This window comes from Megalobrama amblycephala, linkage group LG4 (genome assembly GCF_018812025.1).
Source record: "Megalobrama amblycephala isolate DHTTF-2021 linkage group LG4, ASM1881202v1, whole genome shotgun sequence".
Lineage (NCBI taxonomy): Eukaryota > Metazoa > Chordata > Actinopteri > Cypriniformes > Xenocyprididae > Megalobrama > Megalobrama amblycephala.
The window spans coordinates 42,625,453-42,653,021 of NC_063047.1; the positions used below are offsets into that span (position 1 = coordinate 42,625,453).

A 27,569-nucleotide genomic window follows, 5' to 3' on the forward strand; every position below is an offset into this window, starting at 1 on the left:
TGGACCACCTCCATGTTTGACCATGGAGATGGTGCTCTTCTGCTCATAAGCTTTGCAGCTTTGCCGAATGCCACTATTGACCAAGAATAACATAAAAGGCTGACTTGAATATGCTTAAATTTATTTGGATATACCTGTGGAGTTGTGTAATAATGTTTTATGGAGGGATGTGACCAAACTGGAACTTTTTGGAAGCATGGATCACGGGTGCATCTGGTGCAAAAAAGGCAATGCTTATGAGCAGTAGAACACCATCTCCATGGTCAAACATGGAGGTGGTCCAGTTTTGTTATGAGGGTTCTTTGTTGTTGTAGGAAGTAAAAACAAGGACATCATGAATTCTTTGAAGTATCAAGCCATTTTGGCAAAGATGGTGATGCAGAGAATGAAGCTTGATGATCAATGGACTTTCCTGCAGGACGTCCATCCCAAAGTATACATCCAAATCTACATGAATGTTCTTGAGTGGCCTGTACAGTCTTCAGATTGAAATCTCATTGAAAATATTAGATGAAATTTGTAGAAAGAAGTGGTAACAAGGAAACCAAAGACGATCAGTGATCTGGAAGCTTTTTCAAGTAAAGAATGGGCCAGAATGAGGAATTGTGACAGAAGCTTCTAAGCACTTACAGGCAGTGTTTATAAAGAATAAAGTATTCTGCACAAAATTTGACTTTTGGGGGGTTGAATAATTTTGTACACAAATATTTAGTGCCAGTTTGATTTTTAACATTTTTTTTTATCATCTTTACATTCTCGGAATCACTCAAATGTGTATTAATAAACTTTGTAGAATGGTCCACTTTAGACATTCTACTAACTATATAAGTAACTTTGCAACTAAATGTCAACTCATTCTACTAACCCGAACCCTCACCTAACAGTCTACTAATACTCACTTGGCCTTCACATGTCACTTTCACTTTCACTTTAGAATGTCTAAAGTGGACCATCGAAATAAAGTGTAACCCTTAATTTTTTTCACTCATAATTATCATAGCTAAAGGGTGTTACTTTGCTGCATGTTGTCCTTAAAACGTCGTTTTGCCAAGACAATATAGTCTATATTCACAATATACTGTAGAAAAGTATAAGTTGAAATGAAGAGCTGATGAATAGAGGACTTTTTCAAACTTTGTTGCTTGCTGTGGCTCTTACTTATAAAGGCTGTCGGGCTCCAGGCACTTGAAGACGAGAGAGTATATCATACTGTGAGGATGTTCTCCGCTTCTCCGTCCTGCTACCACACACGAGGAGCCCAGACCCGAGAAAAGATCGTCCATGAGGCTTAGAACCTCTCCTGGAAAACACAGAGAGAGGGACATTCACATTAATACAGGACTAGTTCAACCAAAAATTAAAATTCATTAAGTAATTCAGGGGACATGTTACCACAACTTAAATAAATGCATTTTTAAAATGTGATTATAACTTTTAAGTAGCAAATATAATTTTATTGAGTTCTGTTGACATAATAATGTTGATCATTAAATTTTTTATTAAATTGTAACTTAATGAAATTGTCTTGATAACTTTGGAAACTGGGCAGTGGATTTCTAGTTCCCAGCACTGGATAAGAATAATAAATGTTCAAATTAAGTGTTAATTTATTTGTTTTCAGTGAAGGGAAAGACCTGTTAGTGTTTAATGCTGTTATGTTTGACATTTAAAGAGTTTGTTATGTTGAAGATGCTGTGGTTACCACTGTTCTGAAGACTTCATGAAGATATATATATATATGTGAGCAATGACTACACTAATGCCAGTGACAACCAGTCATACACTGATTGGCGTCATAACTCTGTCTCCTCTCCACCAATAAGCTGGTGTGTGGTGGGCGTTCTGGCTCAATATGGCTGCCGTCGCATCATCCAGGTGGATGCTGCACATTGAGATTCCCCCTTTCATATGTAAAGCACTTTGAGGACCCAGAAAAGTGTTATTATGTCATAAAGCGTGTCAATTAGCCACCAAAATTCAAAATAGTGACAAATTGCCGTGGGATTGTGTTGACTTTTTCACTCCTAAAAGGTTTACAGTAGTACCTTAAGGGGCGGTCACACTGCACTTTTCGTTCCATTGACTTCCATTCAAACGCATGCGAATGCATCAGACCGGAAACGCAAGCTCGTGCGAAAAATTTCGCATTTCGCTGCGTTCCAAAGTTCAAGTTTGGTGAACTCTGACCTGCGAATTCGCATCACGTGAAGACGTGCGACCAGTAGAAGATCGGCATGACCTCTTGGCTGAATGAAAAGAATTATATTTTTGCAGTAAATTCGAGTAGGTTCTATATTTTTACATTTTAAATGTATTACTTTAAATTATGTGTTGAATTCATGTTTATAAAAAAGACGCTGTAGACCGTGACGTCATATTACGACCGTTACAGCATCCGAAAAAATTTCGCACGTTCAAAGTCTAGTGTGACCGCGGCTTTAAGGGGAGACACTACAGGCAAAAACACTGTTTTTTCAGGCACCGGTCAATTTTGAGACTTATGCAAATTAGTGCATATTTAATTAGATAATGCCTCATTTGCATATTTAAACATACGATTTTAGAAAACTTGTAACACAAAAAATGTTTGCAATTTTTAATGTAATCAATCAGCTGGGGAAGTACGGTGATATGTATTTAAGGGTATATTACTACTCTAAGGTACTTGTTGTTATTCCAAAGCTGCATTAGACTTTTTGATATTTTTTGATACATTGATATTTTCAATATAATGAGTTAATTTTTCCCCCGCCATTAATGGAATTTTCCAGCAATCCATGTTTTCACTTTTATATGGTAGGGGGCGCTATTACGCATCGTCTGAAAGAATACAGAATATCCAGATCCAAAAACAAGCAAAAAAGAAGCAGAAACAAGCGATAGAAGCATTGTAAAATAATGTGATCATCAAACATTCAACAGCAAATAAATCAAAACTGGCCAACAATACAGAATGAAATGTTGAACCCGAAATGCTGAAAACAAATGTGAAGCTTTGGGGGTGTTGGTGGACTCAATCTACTCAGTCTAAGTCCGGATCAGATTCAGAATGATGATCAAACAAAGTCTTTGACAAAAATGCAATTTTCTCAGCTTTTTGTTCAAGAAGTTGCTTTTTTATAAAATGTACCAACATTCAAGTGTTGATAAAAAAGAATGCATGAAGCTACATGCCATTGGGCATATCCTGATATTGCTGAGTTCAACATGTTCCTGGGTCAACATTTCTGTTGATCCTGGAACAACATTCAAATCAACCAATCAGATTTCAGGTTTACAATTATGTCATATACTTACATGTATAGTGCATGACATTTATACTGTTGTGAGGTATCGTTGCACCCTTATTTCCATGAAATACCAGTTTAACAAATAAGAAAATATTCAAGTCAGCTTTTAGGGAAATCATACAGAGGCAGTTGCTAAACTCAGTTCCCAGCACAACCTAAGAGGCAAAGCGGACAAGAAAAGAGCAAGCAGTAAAAACAACATTCGACACCTCCAATTTTAGCAACTCTGGAGCTAGACGAACATGCGTCGCAGGCTCACATCAGTTTTTAACACGTTCCAAAATACATATCAAAACAGCAGAACGTGTCTGGGTTGTGCGTCCCGAGGGAACAGTAAAAAATGGGCAACAGAGGGAAGGTCTAGAAAAGGGGGACTGAACGAACGAATGATTTAGCCATTTTCCCAGAAAACACACTGTATATAAGGGAAGCTTCCCGCTCGCATTCCAACACCTCAGGAGTGCCCGAGCCAAAACGTCTTTTTATAAAGTCTCAAAACCCATTGCTTTCACTTTGTGGCCCCCGCGTCTAAGGAACTTCTGTATATTTTGCAAACTTGACATTCATGAAATGGAAAACAATGGCATGGCAACTCCACATAAGACCGCAAAAGGTCCGTGTTGAATAATCCCGGTGATGGAATGCCCTTAAATGCATGCATAGTTTCCTCTCGGCCAGGAGGCCCACGCTGCTTATGTTCAACATGATACAATGTTTCTTCTACGCTTCCCTTGAAGTTGACCATCAAAACAAAGTATAGAAGATATTCCAGTGGCATATGCCAAAAGGTCGTGGGAGGTCATAATGACAGGAAAACAGAGACTGCTGCAGGGCTGCAACTAAAAAACTATACACTTATCTTATGGGGAAAAAACAAATGCAAATCACAAAATAAAAGAAAACATTAGAATGAAACATTAAACAAAATAAAATATGTTGAAAAGCTACATTGCACACAAAGTTTAGAGATTTAAAGAGATTAGTTAAGATCAGTGAAGCGAGAAATAATCCAGAGCCCTCGTACAGAAACACATCTCAAAATGTTCTCTGGAAGCACCGATTATTTTGATAATTGATTAACCGGTCAATTAATTGTAAATTTCACATCCTGCATAATGTTTTCCTCCAAATAATGTGCAAATGAAGGCTACGAAAGCAAACCAGGCCTGTTTTTTCAGTGTTGAGCAATGTAGCCAATCACAAACATGATTTCTTGAATGCAATGACCAATCAGAGGTGTTTAAGTTAGCATTGGCGTTTTGAGTGGTGAGTGGATTCTGAGTTTTGCACGCTTGCAAATTATTATCTTATTATAACAAACAATTACGTAAATAAGAGCAGTCAGCTTCATTTATTGAAACAGAACTGCTTAAAGGGTTAGTTCACCCTAAAATAATAATTCTGTCATTAATTACTCACCCTCATGCCGTTCCACACCCGTAAGACCTTCGTTCATCTTCAGAACACAAATTAAGATATTTTTGATAAAATTCGATGGCTCAGTGAGGCCTGCATCATTACCAGCAAGATAATAAACATCTTTAATGCCCAGAAAGCTACTAAAGACGTATTTAAAACAGTCATGTGACTACAGTGGTTCAACCTTAATGTTATGAAGTGATAAGAATATTTTTTGTGCGCCAAAAAAATACTGACTTTATTCAACAATATCTAGTGATGGGTGATTTTCAAAACACTGCTTCATGAAGCTTTACGAATCTTTTGTTTCGAATCGGTGGTTCGGAGCGTGAATCAAACTGCCAAAAGTCACGTGATTTCAGTAAACGAGGCTTCGTTACGTCATAAGTGTTTCGAAATTTCACTGGTTCACCACTGGGGGGCGTGACTTTGGCACTGATGCGAAACAAAAATTTTTATTCTTTGTTATGGATACTGGATACTGTACTTCAGAATCACAGATTCTACGTCTTGGAAGTATGACCAAAATAAGAATTTTCACTGGAAAATGTCATCTGAACAAGTAACATGTCTGCCACTTTTGTTCTGACCAACTGAGGAAAAAAAGCATTACTATAAATCGCGCTGCCAATGATGATTAAATCTAACGATTGTTTAGCTCAGATCACATCAAACCATGCAAATTATTATTACTGTTATACTTTGTTCTCAAATTGTTAATGTTAACAACATTAGCATAGCGTGACTATGTGTATTTAGTGTGTATTAGCGTTACCTGTAGATTTCAGTTCCTGTAGCCACTCCACAGTCTGAAGACTTTTGCTTTTGACTTCGAGTGAATCTCCAGTTGTCACTAATGATTGTCATTTGGATTACAATCCGCTATCAAAATGATAAGTTTAATTATTCCAGCTGTTGTGAGAAGAGAGTATAAATGATCGGCCATCCTCACATGTGATTTAGCCTACTAGCTGGGATTCGCTCTTCATGTAAACAGACGTGACGTAATGACGCAAAGACGAACGTCTGCATGCACGAATTTCCCTCGGAAATCCACCAGTACCGATTTTATTATAAAACATTATTACAAGCTTACCTTTGTGAATCGAGCTAAGATAAGGAGGCAGTTTTATGTAATTGCTGGTTATATAATTGCTCAAATTAATTTTGGATCATTTTTAACCAAAAAAAGTTAAGGACTGCAGCATAATTTATCAGCAGTGTTTATGTTGGGATGTGTAGGTTGTGTGGTGACAAGTAACTTGAAACTATTTCAAGGAAATCTATTTAAATGTGTTTTTAAATGGGAAGCACATCTCCTTAGACTTTCGCTGGAGATGGTTCACCTTATTCATAACATTCATATTTAATGCATATTACACAAAACGGAACTTGAAACATAATTCAGTTATATTTATAACTGACTATCACTCGACCCGCCATCTTCAACTATTCTGATGGTGAGTACACTCACAGTTTTTAGCTATGTTCCCATCCAAAGTTGTGAATTTAACTTGTGCGAAAAATTGCAATATGACATAAAACATTCGCGAATAAAGCACCGTTTCCATCCAGTGAGTCAAAGAGAACAAAATCCTCAATTTCTGATAAACTGGTGCTAAATATTACTTAGAAACGTAGGAGAATCCACTGTATATAATAAATTATTCGCGTCTCGGAGCGTGCAGACGAAAAGCAACAAACGTGTTATCTTGTTTCAGAGGTGGACGCTGCTGTTTGGAAACGCAGTGATGTAAGACAGTTCTGGGAGGAATTATACTGAACCAGACTGACGACAGACTTCTGAATGACCAAAACAGTGTTTCAGATGCTTCGCAACAAGATTTTTCTGCTGCTCACGCAAAGTCACATGATTTTATTTTGATGCCCATCGAGGAATTTATTCAGTAAATGTGTTTCTATCATAGTTTATGTACATTTCTTATGTAATAGTTTTCTTATCGGATAGAAAAATTATCTGACTGAAACGAGCGCAAAAGTTTTTTATGCACATTTTTAGAATACATTTTTATGTGCATCTTGGCGTTTCCATCCGTCAGTTTTTGATGCGATATCCCAAAATGTGCATAAAAATAGGCAGATGGAAACATAGCCAGTGTTACACATCAACATGCTACAGATATTAGAATATTGTTTTTATCACTGTGTTTTCAGAGGAATTAAATAGCTTTTGTGCCTCATGTTTACAAAGTATATAGGAATAATGCAAAAGGATTTGGTGTAGTTTGTAAGATGGACTATCTACAGGATGTTATTGTTTTGGTGAAAGTCTGTTTCTCAGATCATAAAAATAATGTATCCCCCTATGAAAACAAAATGCCCCCTATTCTATATGTTTGTGTACTTGAAACATGGAATACAACACCTTGAAATCGCAAAAAAGTTGAATACTCCGGTTGTCTGATGACAGTTGACAGATGTGAACGCAATAACTTCTTGTTGCGACGAACTCAACGTTTTTTTTCATGTTGCGTTTGTATTAATCTTGATTTTTCACAACTTGTGTAGTTTTTGGAGTGAACTGGTGCTAACAGAGTCTCATGAACGCAGTCGAGCACAGAAGACCGACGGCCAAGGTCAGGGTTTTTGTTACATAATACATAAAATTTTGGTTTGTTTTTCACCAAACCCTACTGAATACCCCCAAAACTCAGGGAATACTTGACATGTGTCGCATGGGATCATTCTGTGATACTTTTGCGTGCTTGATGCTGGTCGCTATTCACTGCCATTATATAAACAAGCATGAGCAGAATTTTTTTTTTTTTTTAAATTCTGGTCTGCAAAAGAAAGAAAGTCACACAAGAGTGACTAAATGATGACTTTATTTTCATTTTAGGGTCAACTATCCCGTTACAACCATGCATTTTCACCGTGACAGCGAGTAATACTTCAGTAGTGGGACATTGCCATGCATGAAGTCACAAGGGAGTCAAGTCAAGTATATTTTTAAAATGCGAGGCCTTTGCAGTTGGCACCATATGGAGGAAGGCTTGTGTCAAACCCCCCGATACCTGCCCACCTCGCATCCAAAAACATGCAACCCATGCAACTTTGATGTCTACGCACTCAAGCCCCCGGGATCCGTGCGAGCCGTGTGCAGTGAACGGAAGAGCGGCGCAGAGAGGTTTGTACGCCGAACACGTGCGTCGTAGACCTCAGCTTTACATTGAGCTTGTCAGATCTCCTAGCAGACTGCAGATCCCAAACAGTAATCGCTCCACTGTATAAATACAAGTCGTGTCAGATACAGCACGAGCGTTTCGGTTCTACAGTAATTCGTCCAGGTCTTGAGTACGAAAGCAGATGTGGGTGATCATTTTGGACGTGCGCGTAGATTTCCTTTCTAAGGCTTGTTGACTTCTTTTGACTGTTTTTCCCCTTTAGGATTGCTGGAGTATGTGATAATTACTAGCAAACCCCTGAAACAGCCCACGGGTGGCCGCTTTCCTGCTTCCCAGTCACGGACTGGCCTATTGATTTATTCTGATTATCAAAACATACAAAGATAGCGTTTCCAGCCAAACCTCATGCAGAAACATCAAACATCAAACCGAGTTTTCTTTCCCCCTGCCTTCTGCCGTACCTATCAAAGCCTCCTATTCCCTTCTCTTTTGCACATTCTCTGGGCTCGAAGCTGTCGGGGGGCCTGCGAAATCTGGCTCCGCTCGCGCATTCCACGCATATTTGTGTCAATGTGAGGGAAATGGACCGAGGGCCAGGCAGCGTAATATAGATAGTCAATCTTAAGCACTTCTTGACCTCTTGTCACTGCTAATAGTGCGAGGAAACAAACTGAACAGGTCTCACACGGTTCCCGGACGCTCACTGGCTCCGTTTCTCACAGTTGTGTTCATATTTAACTGTGATTTTAAAATGCATGCAAGGCGCTGATTTTAAATGCAAGTGATTATTTTAAGTATAATTTATATGCTTTTTGTTATTTTGAAATAGATTTTATTTTTATGCACATGCAGGGGAGTCGCTCCCGCCAGTGTGCACAGCATCGCTATACAAAGTTTTCGGTACAATTAACGTTTAACGCAAAACAGGTGGCCTCTTCTGGGTGCACGGGTTCAAACAAACGAAACATAACTGCAGATATGTTCCATAAATTCTTCCCAAGTCTCCATATAATTCAAGCCAGGGCCACACATACGGTAAAATCATAACAGCTCGTGTTTACACAATTTAAGAGCCTGAAGACAGAGCCGGCTGCTCGCGAACAAAGACCACAGTTTGGTGTTGTTGTTGTGTTTTTTTTCTAACCAAATACGAGTGCATGTCCGGTGTCGTTCCGTTAGATTTATGGAGTTGTGGAATAATCGCTGCCAAGATTTCTAGCGATCGCAGTTGTAACTGAATGTGCTGTGGTAGTATCATATGATTTGTGTTTTCATTTGTAAAATGAACATATTTTATTTCCCACTATAAATCAAATTTATAGTTACCTGCACATTAAAGTCTTGGTTGTGCTTGCTAAATCACTTATATTTTTAACAGTTTTGAAAGATGTTTTTTTTTTTTTATTATTTATTCTTAAAACGTATTTCATAGAATCGGACTGCAATTAAATGGTAAAATGCACTTATTGTTTAAAAAAAAATGAAAAAAATAAAATCAAACCCTAATGCATTTTATTAAAATGTTTTTATAATGCATAAATAATGCATAATACTAGTTTTGTAGTGCTTACCAGTGTTATTTTGCAACAGTGGTATAGGTTTTGTTAATATTGTTTAGTAATTTAAACAAATATGAAAAAATGTTGCCTTGATAACTAGCTGATATATATATATATATATATATATATATATATATATATATATATATATATATATATATATATTATAAAAATGCATCTAAAATTAAAGTAAAAATGGAGGGAGGGGGGATTTAAATATTAACAGAAACCTATAATAATGTATTAATGATACTAAAATAACACTGGTAAGCACTAAAAAAAAAAATAAATAAAATGCATTAGGGTCTGCCATTGACAGAATTTTCTTGCTTTCCATGTTTTCACTGTTATACGGTAGGAGGCGCTATTACACATCTGAAAGAGTACAGAATGTCTGGATCAAAACACAGGAAATAAGAAGCACAAACAAGCGATAAAAGCATTGCATATGCACATTGTAGTCTTCAACAAAAATTTTTGATTTTCTCAGATTTTTTATTACAAAATGTTGCTTAAAAAAAAAAAAAAAAAAAAAAAAAAAAACTTACCCACATTTAAGTGTTGATAAAAGAAGATAGAAGATTCACAATAGAATATAGATAACATATCAAATGTTGAAAGTGAGACATTTTGAAATGTCATGCCAAATATTGGCTCATTTTGGATTTCATGAGAGCTACACATTCCAAAAAAGTTGGGACAGGTAGCAATAAGAGGCCGGAAAAGTTAAATGTACATATAAGGAACAGCTGGAGGACCAATTTGCAACTTATTAGGTCAATTGGCAACATGATTGGGTATAAAAAGAGCCTCTCAGAGTGACAGTGTCTCTCAGAAGTCAAGATGGGCAGAGGATCACCAATTCCCCAATGCTGCGGCCAAAAATAGTGGAGCAATATCAGAAAGGAGTTTCTCAGAGAAAAATTGTAAAGAGTTTGAAGTTATCATCATCTACAGTGCATAATATCATCCAAAGATTCAGAGAATCTGGAACAATCTCTGTGCGTAAGGGTCAAGGCTCTATAGGTCAAAAAAGAAGCCATATCTAAACATGATCCAGAAGCGCAGGCGTTTTCTCTGGGCCAAGGCTCATTTAAAATGGACTGTGGCAAAGTGGAAAACTGTTCTGTGGTCAGATGAATCAAAATTTGAAGTTCTTTTTGGAAAACTGGGACGCCATGTCATCCGGACTAAAGAGGACAAGGACAACCCAAGTTGTTATCAGCGCTCAGTTCAGAAGCCTGCATCTCTGATGGTATGGGGTTGCATGAGTGCGTGTGGCATGGGCAGCTTACACATCTGGAAAGGCACCATCAATGCTGAAAGGTATATCCAAGTTCTAGAACAACATATGCTCCCATCCAGACGTCGTTCTCTTTCAGGGAAGACCTTGCGTTTTCCAACATGACAATGCCAGACCACATACTGCATCAATTACAACATCATGGCTGCGTAGAAGGAGGATCCGGGTACTGAAATGGCCAGCCTGCAGTCCAGATCTTTCACCCATAGAAAACATTTGGCGCATCATAAAGAGGAAGATGCGACAAAGAAGACCTAAGACAGTTGAGCACCTAGAAGCCTGTATTAGACAAGAATGGGACAACATTCCTATTCCTAAACTTGAGCAACTTGTCTCCTCAGTCCCCAGACGTTTGCAGACTGTTATAAAAAGAAGAGGGGATGCCACACAGTGGTAAACATGGCCTTGTCCCAACTTTTTGAGATGTGTTGATGCCATGAAATTTAAAATCAACTTATTTTTCCCTTAAAATGATACATTTTCTCAGTTTAAACATTTGATATGTCATCTATGTTGTATTCTGAATAAAATATTGAAATTTGAAACTTCCACATCATTGCATTCTGTTTTTATTTACAATTTGTACAGTGTCCCAACTTTTTTGGAATCGGGTTTGTGTGTGTGTGTGTGTATATATATATTTATTTTTTTTTTTAATTTTTTTTTTCAGTTAATGTTCATTTTATTTTAAGTCATGAATTTTTGTTTTATGGTTTTATTTAATTCTTCCCTGCCAGCCACATCCAGAATTTTTGATAATTTTCACAAAACTGTCATGGCCCACAGAATATGTTGTTGTATTGATATCTGAACTTGCAATATATCATAAGATGAAACAGAGCCTTTGCTTTTAAACAAAAACAACAAGAACAAAACTTTTTATTCTAGCTTCATGCAATCTTTTTTTCTTCTTTTATCAACACTTAAATGTGGGTAAGTTTTTTTTTTTTAAAGCAAAATTTTGTAATAAAAAATCTGAGAAAATCAATTTTTTTTTTGTTGAAGACAACAATGTGCATATGCAATGCTTTTATCACTTGTTTGTGCTTCTTATTTCCTGTGTTTTGATCCGGAGATTCTGTACTCTTTCAGATGTGTAATAGCGCCCCCTACCGTATAACAGTGAAAACATGGAAAGCCAGAAAATTCGGTTAATGGCGGAGAAAGAGTTAATGATGATTTCCAGGGTGTTCTGGGTTGTTGCTTGCATATCATAAACTGATTAAAGATTAATGGGTTAGAGGTTCAAAAGCAAATGTGAGAAAAAAACACATTTGCTGAAGCTCCCAAGCAGTTTTAGCTTCCGACTGCTTCACATCACGAGTGCAACGCTGTGTCAGGTGAGCGACGAGCAAGTTTACTATATCAGAAAAGACAAACATATGGAGCTGATTATGTGATGCAAACAATAAAATATATTACTTTACAAATCATGCACTTAGATAAAAGTGTTTTGAGCTCATAACATAGTATTGTGCATGAAAACAAGTCTTTATTAATCGATAATCTGCCCATGCAATCATGATTCGTGTGAAAAGGAACAAAAGTTGTTGGTGTTTTACTGCCTCTAGTGTTCATTTCTCCTGGAATCTGCAGTGAAATATTTGTACAGGTTCAGTTTTTGTAGAAATGTGATTATTCAATGAGTAAGAAACTGCAATTATCAACAATGTAATTTGTCTATTCCACACCGGAATAGCTGCAGATCAGGAAAGATCTCTGGAAAGATAGCTACAGCATCAGCATTGCCACTTCTTTAACACAACAGAATATGAACAAAAGTGTACAGTGTTGCACTACATCATTTCTGTCACAGTATCAGTCACAGTCTGTACACATTTACATGTTTGAAAATGACGGACGAAATTAGTGCATCTTTGCTGATGAGGCGAGATATTAGTGTAATGAACTAAAGACCTTCTGATGGGATCGTTTACAGGTCTTTGTGCGCTCCACGTACAGTATGAGCATCTTTCTCTCTGTATTCATAGCCAAACCGATACCCCAGCTGTGCTAGACTACAGCCTGGCAGGACAGACATTACCTCAGCTAACCCCTATTGGTTAACACACTCTCCTTGCCAGGGGTTCTGCAGGCAGGAACACCATGTCCATGCTCGTCGTCTGCTTTCATTCATTAGAGCAGAGGAGGCACAACTTTATCACCAGGCTGTGAGAACTGCGAGTACACTGCTACACATGCTATATCTGAAGTGTCTGTATGAATCAGTGCTGTGTCAGCCACAGCTGCTTGGAGTGTGTTAGCGCTGAAAATCACAAGGAGAGAGAGAGAGAGAAAAAAAAGTTTTAGATAAACTAGTGAAGGAATCACAGCGGTTGCATCAAGCAAATCAGGTCTGAAGTTAATGAACAACCTTCGTCGATTCAGAATCATTTTTTTTTTCTTCCATAAATCATTACTATTGGTCACCCTTTATGTCTGTCTGTGGGATTTGCAAATATTTAACCAATGCAAAATATCAAAAAGAACGTGTGACTAAACATCGTAACTCTATTGGATCCTCAAACTGTCAGTCAAACCTCATAACCCCGCCCACCTCTATCGTGCTGCATGCAGTTTGGCGCGTCTCTGCTTGTTTGCAATGCAATGGTAAATAAAGAACTGGTTGTTTGAATCAGGTGAATGATGAATGTTTTCCATTTTCTGAAAAGTAACGTTTTTAGAGATTTACGCCCGACTGGAAAGATATGGTCTTTAATCTCACAATTCTTGTGAGTTTATATCTCACAATTTTAAGTGAAAATCTTGCAATTCATTTTTAATTTTTTTGTCAGAACTCAGAACTTATATCTCACAATTTTGAGTTTTATTCTTCTCAGTACTGAATATTTATAACACAATTCTGATTACATTTTTTTGCACATCCAAGTTTATATTTTGAACAAAGTCTTACGGTGTGGAACGACATGAGGGTGAGTAATTAATGACAGAATATTTATTTGTGGGTGAACTAACCCTTTAACTCTTTCCCTGCCAGCATTTTTTTCTTTTTATTTTATTTTTTGCCAGCCACCGCCAGAATTTTTGATAATTTTCAAAAAACTTTCATGGCCCCCAGAATATTTTGTTGTATTGATATATTGATATTTAAAAAATTTTAAAGGGTTTTTTTTTTTTTTTAAGCAACATTTTGTAACAAAAACCTGAGATAATCAAGTTTTTTGTTGAATGTGCATAAGCAATGCTTGTTTCTGCTTCTTTTTTCCCTGTGTTTTGATCGGGAGATTCTCTACTCTTCCAGAAGATGTGTAATAGCGCCCCCTACCGTATAACAGTAAAAACAGGGAAAGCCTGAAAATTCTGTCAATAGCGGAGAAAGAGTTAATGATGATTTCCAGGGTGTTCTGGGTTGTTGCTTGCATATCATAAACTGATTAAAGATTAATGGGTTAGAGGTTCAAAAGCAAATGTGAGAAAAAAACACATTTGCTGAAGCTCCCAAGCAGTTTTAGCTTCCGACTGCTTCACATCACGAGTGCAACGCTGTACAATTTTGAGTTTTATTCTTCTCAGTACTGAACATTTATAACACAATTCTGATTACATTTTTTTGCACATCCAAGTTTATATTTTGAAATTTAGAGTTAACCTCTCAAAATTTCAGACTTTTCTTCCCAGTTTATATCTTCAAAATACAGAATGTGTTTCTTGCAATTCCAAGTTTTCCACACTTTTTTGCATTGTGTTTTCAATATCACATGGTAAAACGGCTAGACATAATCAGTTCTCAACTGGCTTTATGGAAATCGCTGAAGAAATATGATGTGTAGACTTTGTAAATAACATTTATGTTTGTCTAAAAGTGATACGCAAATATTATTACAGACATAACTCAGAAAACAAAGTTCTATAATTCTAATGTTGCATAAACCCAACCAATCATATTACAGCTTGCCAAATGCAAAATGCAGTGATTGACAGTCCATCTGCATACCATCTCAGGCTACGACTACTAAAAAGTATACTTTATAAGTGCTTAACGTGTTTATAAAAGGGACAATATTTGCACAGGACAAAATAATAACTGTATCCTGTTCAGTGGTTTACAGTCTTGGTATCCAATCTAAGCAGGAGTCTCCTCTTGAGAATCAATGACAGTTTGTAGTTTTTTGTCATAGTTTGTCAGCACTCTGGTCTTGACAAAAAGTTTTAGAAAAATAAATTCTTCGGTTGTTTTGCATTCACTAGACATTTGAGTTCTCAACCACAGTAGGATCCACCCAACTGAGGGACGCATAAGTGTGTGACTATTATGAAGCAAGGGCATTACACTTTCTGAGAGCATTGCGTTTCCAGTATTACTTAAAAAAAACTACTCTTATTTCTACTCTGCGTCAAAAGAATTGCGAGTCTTGAGGGTAGGAATGTGATTTATCCTAAACATTTGACTCAAGACTCTTTCAGTTGAGGAATTGCAGTTTGACAGTTTTCCTGGGTGTATCCTAACAAAACAATGATTGCAACATAGGTTATACACGCTTTGTGTACTTCACACTGTAAAAAGTGTAATGGCAGTGCCAACCTCAGTCAGTCTGGATTTGAAAAAGATGGTGGTTTGAACAGAAATTACAGCATGTGAGGTCTCTCCGAGGCATCAGAGTTTGCGCGGGAGTACCTGCGATCTTCCCAGGATTCTGTTAAGTGCCTGGTACCTATCAGACCGCTCTGTCGATATAAACAGGAACCGCGAACAGCCGGTTGAGATTAGCGGAGACATTCTATTACTGGAGAAACATATTGCGTGATGTTGAGTTAACACAGCGATTAAAACCTTGTCGCAGATGTTAGGTGACCTCTTGCTCAAAAAAGCAGGGAGGAAGCAAATCATGTTGAACTGAAGGGGAGAGGCTGGGACTAAGCATTTTTCTCATTTATCCGCTCCAGCTCATGATGGGAGTTATTCAAGTCATTTAAGGCATCTCATGCATCTTCCTCCTGCTGTTTTGCAGAGTTGTCTGTGCCACCATAACGCTCTGCCACGTCAGCTCATGAGAACTATTTTACAAAGTGGGGATTCTGTATGAATTTCTACAAAGTAATACATACACTGTAAAACTCAATGAGTTCAGAACATTTGAGGAAACATATTACCCCAAAACATTTAAGTAAACTAACTTTTTTTTTTTTTTAAGTTAGTAGAACTTAAATTTTTTGTGACAAGTGGGGCGGGGCCGAGAGCTGTGGAAGTCTGACGCAACTCAATCATATTAAGTTCAGCTCACTACAATCAACGTTTGAGTTCACACAACTTTCCTCTATTAAGTACAATGAACTTTCATTATTATTTGAGTGAAACAAACTTATTTCCTTTAATTAATTTCACTGTTCGGTTTTACAGTGTACGAAATTGTAAAACTTTTTAGAAAAAGCTAAAACATGAAGCTCCACCCCTAAATCTAAGCATCAGGCTTAGGGAGATTGTATGAAAACCTATGTTTATGAATTCATATGAATTAATCACCAATTCGCCAAAGTGTAAAATAGATACACATTTCCGCAAGACTGCGTTGGCCATGCCATGTATGCCTCCGATCTAATAAACGTAAAAACCAAAACTGCAATCATATTTGTGTGGTTCAATGCCAAGGAGGAACGTCATAATTCTGGAAGACGAGCTAAAATTCACGTTTCCTCTCAGTTGAAAGGCTATAGCGCAAACACAATTCCAGATAAAACACTAGTGAGGGCACTTGCATCAAAGTGGATATGACTCCCTCATATGTTTCTGTAACAACCAAAACAAAGCACAGGTCATTTGTTCTCAACTATGCCGCTACAGAGTCCAGGCCTTTCTTTCATCTCCTGAAGCAATGTTCTCTGTCTCATTAATGTGCATAGACATTTGCTGGTTTTACGCTCACTTGAGATCAGTGCAAGTTCACAAGAGTCCAAAAGGTCACAGTGCAATGGAAACGACACATATTTCTTGTATTATCATTGAAAAAAATATTCCACATACTTTAGGTTATGTGATACATTAAACAAGGGGTTGGCAACCTATGGCACAATCACTGACACGTGACAATAGCTTAAGAGGTGTATGAATTCTTTTTAAATAAAGTCACTCAAACTTGCATACGGATGTACATTTTGAGGTAGTCATTCCTTATGGTCAAACATCCTGTTTTATTAAGTTAGGTGCTATAAAATACTAGGGCTGCCCCCTAATAGGTGACTAAACATTAGTCAACCAAGATTTTATTAGTAGGTTAGTTGCAGAAAAAATGAACTAAATCAAAATCACACAGTCCGTGATGGACAGATCGTTAACGGCGGGTCCTTGTGGTAATTACAGTATGTCGGGCAGGAAATCCAAACGTTTATCTATTGACCTCAAATATGGCTTATCATTGGAACATGATGTAGCAATTTTACATGGCTGCTCGATTTAATGTTAATCTAGATAAATGTGCACTATTATATGTCCAAGTGTTCGTGCATGGAGCATGGAAGCTGAAGTATAGCACGCTTTACTGCATGACAAGGAGGTGCCGGCGCGATCACTTGCATTTTTCTCTGTCATTTTTGTCATACAGATAAGAGTAATACATCATTCAAAACTAAGGTGTAAACTCACAATAACAACAAAACATTGTGCTTTTGTCAAATATAGAAAACAAAAGGATGCACTTTCTGCCGTCTCGGTCTCCCTGAACAACAGTGCGTCACAAAAATGATTTTTTTCCTCAGTTGGTCAGAACAAATGTGGCAGACATGTTACTTGTTCAGATAATATTTTCCGGTGAAAATTCTTATTTTGGTCATACTTTCAAGGCTACAGTCTGTGATTCTGAAGTACAGTATCCACACCGATGTAGTGATTGACAGCAAACATTAGATTCATCTGAGCTGAGAAGCCGTGCCGAGGCACAACCCACGTAAAGATGATAATTCCACAAATAACTGCAATTGCAGGTTTCAAACAGAGATGGAGACAAAGAGGCAAAACTTACAGACTGCAGCTTTAAAGAAAGCATTGTATTAATATAGTTAACATTAGATTCATCAAATAATCTGTATGAATATACATACTGTATGCATGCATATAGTATGTATATTCTCATCCTTGTCATAATTTGTTTCAGCTCCTCCCATCTGGAAGGCGATCCGTGTACGCACAAACAGACTAAAAAACAGTTTTTTCCCCACAGCAATAACTCTGTTGACCTCTGATATCTCCCTGACCATTTAAAATAAGTTACTGCTCAATAAGTTCAACAATAATATTTATGCTGCTATACTTTAAATTACATGTCTTAACACTGAAGTTTATTTTAATAGCATTATTTATTGTATGATGTCAATTATTTAACTATTTATTAGTAACTATTTCATGTTTTTAACTATTGTATTTTAGTAGATGTTGTTAGTCATTTGTATTGTCTTCTTAATGCACTTTGGGGTTGGCACAAGATACATGTCATTGTGTTACACAATGACAACAAAGTACTTGAACTTGAACTTGAACATAATGCAATTAATAAATAATTCAAATACATATACAAATGTGTTTACTGTATGCATAATTCAATTAATAAATAATTCAAATGCATATACATATGTGTTTACTGTATGCATAATGCAATTGATAAATAAATAAAATACCTATACAAATATGTTTACTGTATGCATAATGCAATTAATAAATAATTAATATGCATATAAATATGTGTATTTACTGTATGCATAATGCAAATAAAGTTTATGGACTGTTTAAAACATGAAGAAAAATGTATTTTCATTTGATTCATTTACTAGTAAATTAAATCTAAATATAAATAAATGTAAGATGACTAATACAGGTATTGAACGAGTATAACACATTAAACCACACAATTATTTATTTAGGATTATTTAGGAACAGTATTTTTGAATGCTTTGTGAATACCTTTATGGTGCATTACATACAGGTTTCAAGTAAAGTCTGATCTTTTTCTTTTTGCGTCATTGTGTTTGCATACTGTACAATCAACAGTCTGATATACTACATATCTGAAAAGGTAATACAGAGCTGGAGTTTCTGCCATTAGTCGTCCTGCTAATTAGAGACGAGTCTGACAAAGTCAAAAAAGTACATGATGGCCTTTTTATGTCCAAGAGACTGTGATATATAAAGAGAGAGAGGGAGAGAGACTGATCACAGCTCTGCATTTTAAAAGGCCATTTGCTAATCTGACATCACTATGTCTATTCAATTTATTAGCAGAGACACAGTCCCTGTAATGGCCCTAACCACGATATTTGAGCCAGTGTGCTTGATACAGAAGCATTGATTAAACTCTCCCTGGAGAAGAATGAGAGGAAACCTTGAAAATAAATGTGATGGCCTACTTCATCCTGGAGAACAGAAGAGAGTAGAAGCAAGCACAGCAACGCAAACATAAAATGTTGGCAGAAAAATACTGTAACTCGATGCATTTGCCAGTATAATCATTTCTGTAATTTTTTGTAACATAATTCAGGTATTATGTCAAAAAGCATATTTAAAAATCATTTGAAATATCTTGAAGAACTTGTTAAAAAAAATATATAATTGGATGGTTGAGGTTTGCTATTGGTCGATCTGACGTGAGTGACAGGCTGTCCTGCCCTTATAGAAAAAAAATGTGTTAATTTTAATATATTTCAAACTGAAATCAGAAAATAGAATGTTTAATTTGATTGATGTAGCCTAGGCCACACCCCCACACTTTGGGAAGCTCTGCTCTGGCAAAAAAACATCACATGACTAGATAACAAGGGAAAGTTCCATGTCGTTATGTGGCTTAAATTGGACTGATTGTCTTTGCCCTTTAGAAACCTTGCACTTTTAGACTTAAATGCCAGACGAGCTAATTGGCATCACATGATCTGTCATAATGTTGTGGCAGCAGCTCTCCTGCACTCAACCACCAATCACAGTGACGTCATTTGACATCAAACTAGACAAAAACAACCTTTGCTTGCGTAACAGACGAAATGACAATAAAAATGTGTTTTGGCATCATTGCACCAGTGTTATTTTAGTATCAATGGGATACTATTATATATATTTTTATAACTAATTTGAATTATTTTTTTTTATTTTTAAAAGATCTATTTTCACTTAAAATGTGCCTGTAATAGTTTTGTTGTGTGTGTTTTGTCATTTGTATATGTCATTTAATTTGGACGTCACAGTTCAGTCATTTGCAGCTGTGTGCACAAAGTGGTGGCAGAAAAATAAGTGGAGGAAAATGGGCAAAATCCACAAAATAAGAGAAAATAAAAATGTTTTGTTTTGCCTTTGGATGTCAGAATCGCAACGTAAAAAATATAGTCTTCATTTTTATTGAAAAACATCATCGAAGACTCCCTTTAAAGCTAAACACAGACGTTTATGTTGCAAGTCACAGACTGGACTGATGAAACCTGTGATGATTAGTCTACTATTAAAGCATGAATTTGTAAGTAAATCTACATAATATTCACATGCAGTTCATAGCAGTTACAGGAGGAAATAATATTTAAACCTATAACATTTTTATCTCACAATTCTGACTTTTTTCTCTTGCATTTGCATGTTTATATCTCCCAATTGGGACTTTATAACTCACAATCTGAGGGGGAAAAAAAGTCAGAATTTTCCTTAGAATCGCAATTCTAAGGAAAAAAGACAGAATAACGAGTATCAATCTCACAATTCTGTTTTTACTTCTAAGAATTGTGAGATATAAACTCGGATTTGCACAAAAAAAAAGTGAACTATAATAACCCTGCATTGCACCGACACTGTAAAAAAGAATTGTTGGTTTAACTTAGAAAAGTAAGGTTACCTTAAAAGTTTGAGTTCATTGAAATTAAAAATTTGAGTTAACTCAAAATATTACGTTATCTGAACCACATTCATTATTTAAGCTGATTTGACAGAAGAAAAAAAATCTTTTTTTTACAGTGTACTAGAAGAATTGGTTATGACTGTGTAACTACATGGGTTTGCAGTTCATATATGTGCGTTTCTGTTCATGTGCATGACATGATAACCATCTGCACGAATGCTTTGCTACTTGTGAAAATGCATCAAAATGAATTCAGCCTCAACTTTGCATTAGCGTGAGTGTTTTGCGAGGATGTGTGAGCGTGTGTGTGCTGAATAAAGAAGCCAGACTTGGCTTGCTGCCTGTACTCCAATCTGCTGATGGCCCCACTCGTGACGCCAGGGGAAGCGGGAGCCATTTTTAGCGATGAGGTCATCCTTAATTAAGCAAACAAAGCAAGTCAGCTGAGGCTCTCCAATTCGTTATCTCCACTCATCCTGAAGGACACCCTTTTATCTCCTTTTAATTGAATCTCGCTTCAGACAAGCTGGCTTATCGACAAGCATCGGCACTCTGGGACAGAGCTCCGCTCAAAGCCGATGCCGGAATTGTTACGTAAACAAAAGGATAGCCCTCCACGGAGCACAGGCTCGACCCTCGACGAGGGAGACGGGGAGCGGAAGGTGTCGGACAGTGACGGATTCCCGATAAGAAACCTGCTGTGACGGGAGGCTGAGACGGAGATGAGAATCAAAGATCGAATGTCCTGCAGCGCGCCGTCTGACAGCGGAGCTGTGAGATGACATCATTGGCATGTGGCGGCCGGTTCCCTCTCGCTCTCGCGTTCGTACCTCTCCGCGTTTCCCCCCGCCCTCGCGTCTCATATCTCGCAGACTCCCGTTATGTGTCCGTGGCGAGAAACAGTGAGAGATACTCACACTCTGACACCCTTCTCGTCGTTAATTAGCGGATTTGGAAGAAGCGTGCTTCTTCCAGGCTGCCGGTTGAACAGGAACGAGAGCGAGCCCAAATTAAGAAACCCAGACCAACATGTGTGGTCTTGCGACTGCGACGTCCCGCTGCCGTCGCCAGCCTGTATGAGACAAGTGCGTTACGTCATGTGTCAGCATTCATCGTGCATGTCATGCTCAGCGTCCGTCACATATCAGTGCTTGCAAAAGCGGCTGTGGTAAAGCACTGGAACTGGTGGGCAGAAACACTGATCACCAAAAGAACGGCCACTTAAAAACAACACGAGACATTACAAAAATCTGATTTCGTTACAGCAACCAATTGTCTAAACAATCATTATCACAAACGAATCAGCAGTGAGATCGAACGGAGACTATGCTGGTTAGGTATGTTTTGAAGCATGACAACTGGTTTAAGCTGGTCAAAAGCAACTAGCTCCAGCTCAAACCAGCTGTCAAAACGTACCTAAACCAGCATATACCGTTTTTATCAATAGAGCCGATGAAGAAATCTCAGTTTCAGAAGAGATCTCAATAATGTCTCACACAAAGCCAAAGTCTGCAACCAAAAGTCCAACATCTCAATCTGAACTCTAATGAAGTTATGCCAAACATAGATCATATTATAGTTCTTCACTTTTACTGTATTTCAAAGAGCATCTCAGTTGATGTCTATTTGCATTTATCCTAAAGAATCTTGAGAAAGTAAAAATAGCAATGAAGGAACTGAGATCTCCAATAAGGCCCTGTTTCCATCTGGTATTAAGATGCATTTTAGCCATTTTAGTAAGTGGACGACGCCAAATACAGTTGTAAACGGGGTCTAAAGCATTTTGAGCTTGTCCAGTTTCGACCACTTCCAGAGGGAGTTCGCATTCGAAAGGATTGCTTTCGTAATGGTTGAATGTGTTCGAACAGACACAAAACCGTCTACAGTTTCGGTTTCGACGCGGCCACCGCAGTCACTCTAGTCAATGCTTGTGTTTACATCACGTTTCAGAAGCAGCTTGCCATGCCGCTTCGCTAAGGATGAGTTGGCAAGTTAATTTTTGATGGATGCCATGCCCATGTCGCATAGTTCAAATACAAAATAAAGTCAAAATAATCACCCTGTGTAGACTCATGTTTCACATCACTAGGAGGTCAGAAGTTGACGACAAGAGATTCAAAGTTGAAAAATCTTTTATCCTTGTCATCCATAACTGGACTTTTAAATAACTTCATCTGTAGGCTACAGAAAAACAAAGTAGGGCATAGCAATAGACACAATTAAACCGGACAAAATATAACAATTTAGCCATTAAAAACACGAAAAATCAAGGAAAGCAATGTCAGACAGGCAAATCTTGTGGTCTAGCGCATCCAGCCGTGTGCAGTGTAAGGGGGTGAGTCTCCTGAGCTATAAAAGAGCAACCATTGAGCAGTGAAAGTTTCTAAACGAAAGTGCAATGTCATATGTCAGTATACATAATTCATGTCTCACAAATGCTGCATGCGCTTCATATATCAAAAGCAGCTGTTGTAAATCATTGGAAATGGTGAGCAGAGACACTAAATCAAAAAGCAAATAAAGCAACGATCACCAAAAGATCAGCCACTAAAAAAGTAATGCAACACATTGTAGTATTCTTTATTTCGACATTCTACTAACTATAAGTAACTTGTCAACTAACCCTCATTAGAGTATTAGTAGACTGTCAGGTTAGGGTTCGGGTTACTTATAGTCAGTGAATGTCTGTTGGGGAGCATCAAAATAAGTGTTAGCAGATATTAAGCAGACAGTCTACTAATCGTCTCCCTTATAGATGCATAATAAGTCTAAATGTCTCAAACTGCACTCAGACATGCCAATATACCTGCAATCAACAGTCAGAGATCTCAATATAAACTCAAACAGTTCTCAAGCGCTGAGCAATGAAATTTTAGAAAAGAAAAGCAAATGCATTACGCCATATGTTCGTATACGCTGTATTCGGTTATCGCCCAGCGTGTAAACTTGTAAAGCTGTTGGCCCTGTGTCAAAAACGGGCAAACCAATGAAGGAATCAGATGAGAGAGACAAACGTCAGCTGCCGAGCAGGTCACGTCCGTTTATGTTGTGTATGTGATTTTGAAAAGGGACTATGGTTTGGCTTTTCGATATCTCCATTGAATTTGACAAGGTCAGAGCTAATAGCAATATCCATGAAACATCTCACTTGGTTCCTCCTTCACCGTGCCAGTGAGTTTGCAGTGCTTCAGCAGACGGATGCCATCTAGAGGCTTTGAACGAATCTTTCAATGTGGCAAGAGGTTCAACACTTGAAAAGAGTTAACTTTTTTGTCTCCAATCACAGTGTTCACTGAGGAAAATGTCCCGTTCATCTGTCTTTGGACTGTCAGATGAGTGATCTATTTAACACATTTACACTTTATTCACATTTCTACACAATAAAACCTGTTTTTGGCAATGGTGGGACTTCCTGCAAATTTGAAAACACTGAGAAAAGTTTCACGATAGGCATTCTGAAGCTCAAATTTTCCATGTGAAGATGTAAGGTACATGCTTTGCCATTTTTCTTTTCTTTTTTTTTATTATTATTTATATGACCTGAGAAGTGATTTATTACAAGACAAAATTTGAAGTTTTCTATGTGAGTACTGTGCCCTTGTATTTGAGATGACATTTTACCACATTCATACCTCCTACATCCTGGAGAGTGTCCTTATTCATTCATTAGTATTAGTATTATGTCAATCTGTTGCCATTGCACTGCAACGTTTGAGCACAGGAAATATGTGGTGTTTTTTCCTCCCTTAATGGTGTACTAAATAGTTGATTTTGGCTTGTCTGATGTTTTGACTGTGTCCATGATGGATTCATTCTGACGTTCAGGACAGCTAGTTTTCCTTGCATTACTTGCAACTCCAAAAAGCGTGTTACCAGCAAGCTTTGAGTACAGAAATAAACACTGACAGTTTCCCTGCAACAGCTAAACAAAAAGAACCATCAAAAACAATTTACCAGACAACTTTGGTGCCTGAAAATGAGGGACTGTGCAAGAATCAAGTCACGGACAGCGCTGGGCTGATTACTTACAGATTGTAGTCAGTTACCGATTCCAAATTGTACTTAGTAATGTAATCTGTATTCGGACTACTTTTTGATTACTTTTGACCAAATTTGTTTATCGCATTGATTTGAATAGGCCAATCTTGTACCATATTGAAATAAAAATACAAAGAGAAAGAAAATATGGTAACGCTTTATTTTAGGGTCTTTTATCTAGTTGCCTATTAGCATGCATATTACTAGAATATTAACTATTTATTAGTACTTATTAAGCACATATGAATGTCTTATTCTGCATGACCTTATTCTACATTCTTAATCCTACCCAATACCTAAACTCAACAACTAGCTTACTAACTATTAATAAGCAGTAAATTAGGAGCTTATTAAGGGAAAAGTTGTAGTTAATAGTGAATACGTTTCCTATACTAAAGTGTTACCGAAAATATATTCCAATATAAATTCCAAGTGCATTAAATTTCGTCACGGTCTCCCAAACTGGGATTCGGGGTTTGTGAGTTTCATTAAAAGCTGTTAAGTAATTAAATCATAAAAATTAAAACAAATAATTTTAAAATAAAAAACTATCAAAATAAAACAATGATGCAACTGACATCAGAGAACCATGAACTTCATTTTATTATTATTAATATTGACCTAAATTATGAAATTTAAATCTTTTATTTCAAGTATGTATGTATATATATATATATATATATATATATATATATATATATATATATATATATAGGGAAAAGTGCTTCAGCTGACAAAAAAAAGTTTGGGAATCCCAAACATTGCATTGCATGTAAATATGAAATGATGTGAATTTGATCATTTTTAATGTGTTTGAAAGACAAACGCCTTCCAGAGACAGTAAAACATGGTTAAATGACACACTGAGTGATATTTCAAATAATAATCAATGTTCGTCAGGAGCTGATGTTGAGAAAACACTTCAAACACTTGTGTAAATCCAGTGATCAAATGCTGTTTTGATCAGTTTTCAGTGATAGTCACATGACTAGTGGCTAGTTTCTGTGTGCAACTCTACAAACCTGGAAGAACTTTTGTAAATAAGCAGTAGGCATTTTTTAGAAAGGAAAATTGAAATTATAACAAAGAAATAAAATCAATTGCCATTGTGACATGATTACAATAACATGTAATCAATAGAAAAGTAACAGTAGTCTGATTACAAGTAAAATGTAATACAAGTACTTAATGTTTGGAGTCCAGATTTATTGTAATCAATGACTACCCAGTTCAGGTCACGGATCAATATGACTTTAATTTCAAGGTAACACTCAGTCCCTCCTCCTCCTCTAGCCTCCATTTTTTCAATTCAAAGAAAAAGTGTTAAAGTGGAGACAGTAAAAGTACAAAAAGCGAGTCTGGTCTTGTCTGAACCATTATAATTGGCTTGCGGTGCCGAACGCATAAACCCTTCCTCGTCCTGCTGTGTGAATATGTGTCAGACGGGCTCATGATGTTAAGCTAATGGTAACGCATGGTGACACATTGTTGCCGAGAATCTGATTTTATGTGTACAAAATTGTGAGGCAAACAGCATGTAATAAAGTTGTTTATAGATGGCAAGACAAGAACATTCTGGCTTCCCAGCATTGGTCAGCACAAAGCTAAACATTTTATTTAGTTTAATTAGTAAATGCAAAACATATTTGTGGGCAGTGAGTCAATTGCCTTAGGTGAACACAGTGGTTGGTTGTGAAATTTTTTTATATCACGACATGTGTTTGTCTATGGAGCCGGAGAGAGCAGGGGGGGGTTTGGCTGAAATATTATTTTTGTCTTCACTTTTTAAGTGAACTGTACAGTCCTCGTGGTCAAAACATACCGTAAATATTACAGTCTTAGCATCAGTTTGAGAAAGCATGAATCTAGCGCTCGGTCCTGTACTGATTGTTCACTGCAGATCGGAACTTGGCCAAAGTCATGAAACTCGAGTGAAATGTTTACGCTGCAAATTACCATTAACTCTTTGGGAAACTCCGAGAAAGTTAGTCTGGCATCTTTGAACAGATAGTTGGCAGACATGGTATATATATATTCTATTTTACATGAAGAATATGAATCCTTATTTATGAACATTAATTCTTTGCATTATGACATTATTTATCATTCGACAAGAGGCTGAAAAATAAGAGGGTTTCCTTTTGACATCCTCCCAAAGGGAAAGTGAGTTGCATTGGAAAACCATGCACAACAACACCAGAAATGTGCATTAAGAAAGTTGACTTTAATATTTGTTTAGCTATCAAATATTCTGTCCTTGTTGACACCGATACCAATTTCTTTTCCCATGCATCCTGTCTTAAACTGCAAAATTTCCTTCTTGAAGAATGCCATATTTCTAAATATCTGCCATTATTCCACAAATCCTCTCATTTCATATCACAACAGTTGATCCCTTTGTTGTAAAACAAAGAGAGTATTTTTGTCTCAGATATTACAGAATGTGATACACGATCCAAAAGATGCTTGAATCTCAGAACCAAAAGGAGCCCCTGTTAGCGTGTCTTTCACCTTAGATTATGGTCACCATCTGATGATAATCACGTGACAGAAAATAACCATGTTGTCATCACCAGGTTTTCTTTACACTAGAGCTTTTGGAGCAGTGCTTTTAGTTTGGTGTAGTTCGGTTCTCCAAGTCCACTAGTGTTCTGTGGAAGCAAAACATGTAGAAGTGAAACACCAAGTGCCAAATGATTGATTTGTGTGAGGAACAGACCAAAAAGTGTTCACCGTCTCTATCTGCCATGAAGCTCAGAAACTGTGCACGCATTCAAGCATTGCCGCCTGAAGAAGCCTTACATCAGCTTTGATTGTGAAATGCCATCGGCTCTCATGTGTCTCCGATTATTTTAAACTATTAAAACCTTACGTTTCTCTCTATTCCTCGCATAATATGACTTCAGAAGAATGCAACACAAGCATTTGTTATACTTTTACATGTTTCTTTGGTCAGTTTTGCAATAAATTACTGTGACAGCCTGTTACAGTACATA

The 27,569-nt window shown here is 37.1% G+C and overlaps 1 protein-coding gene across 1 annotated transcript in view; it reads right to left on the reverse strand.

Moving 5' to 3' along the window:
- The window catches only part of LOC125267649 (astrotactin-2-like), a 458,853-nt gene that overhangs the window by 14,036 nt on the left and 417,248 nt on the right, over nt 1-27,569 (reverse strand). The window contains exon 20 of the mRNA XM_048189494.1: nt 1,159-1,300. Within this exon, the coding sequence (XP_048045451.1) occupies nt 1,159-1,300 (142 nt within the window). The remainder of the gene's footprint in view (nt 1-1,158; nt 1,301-27,569) is intronic.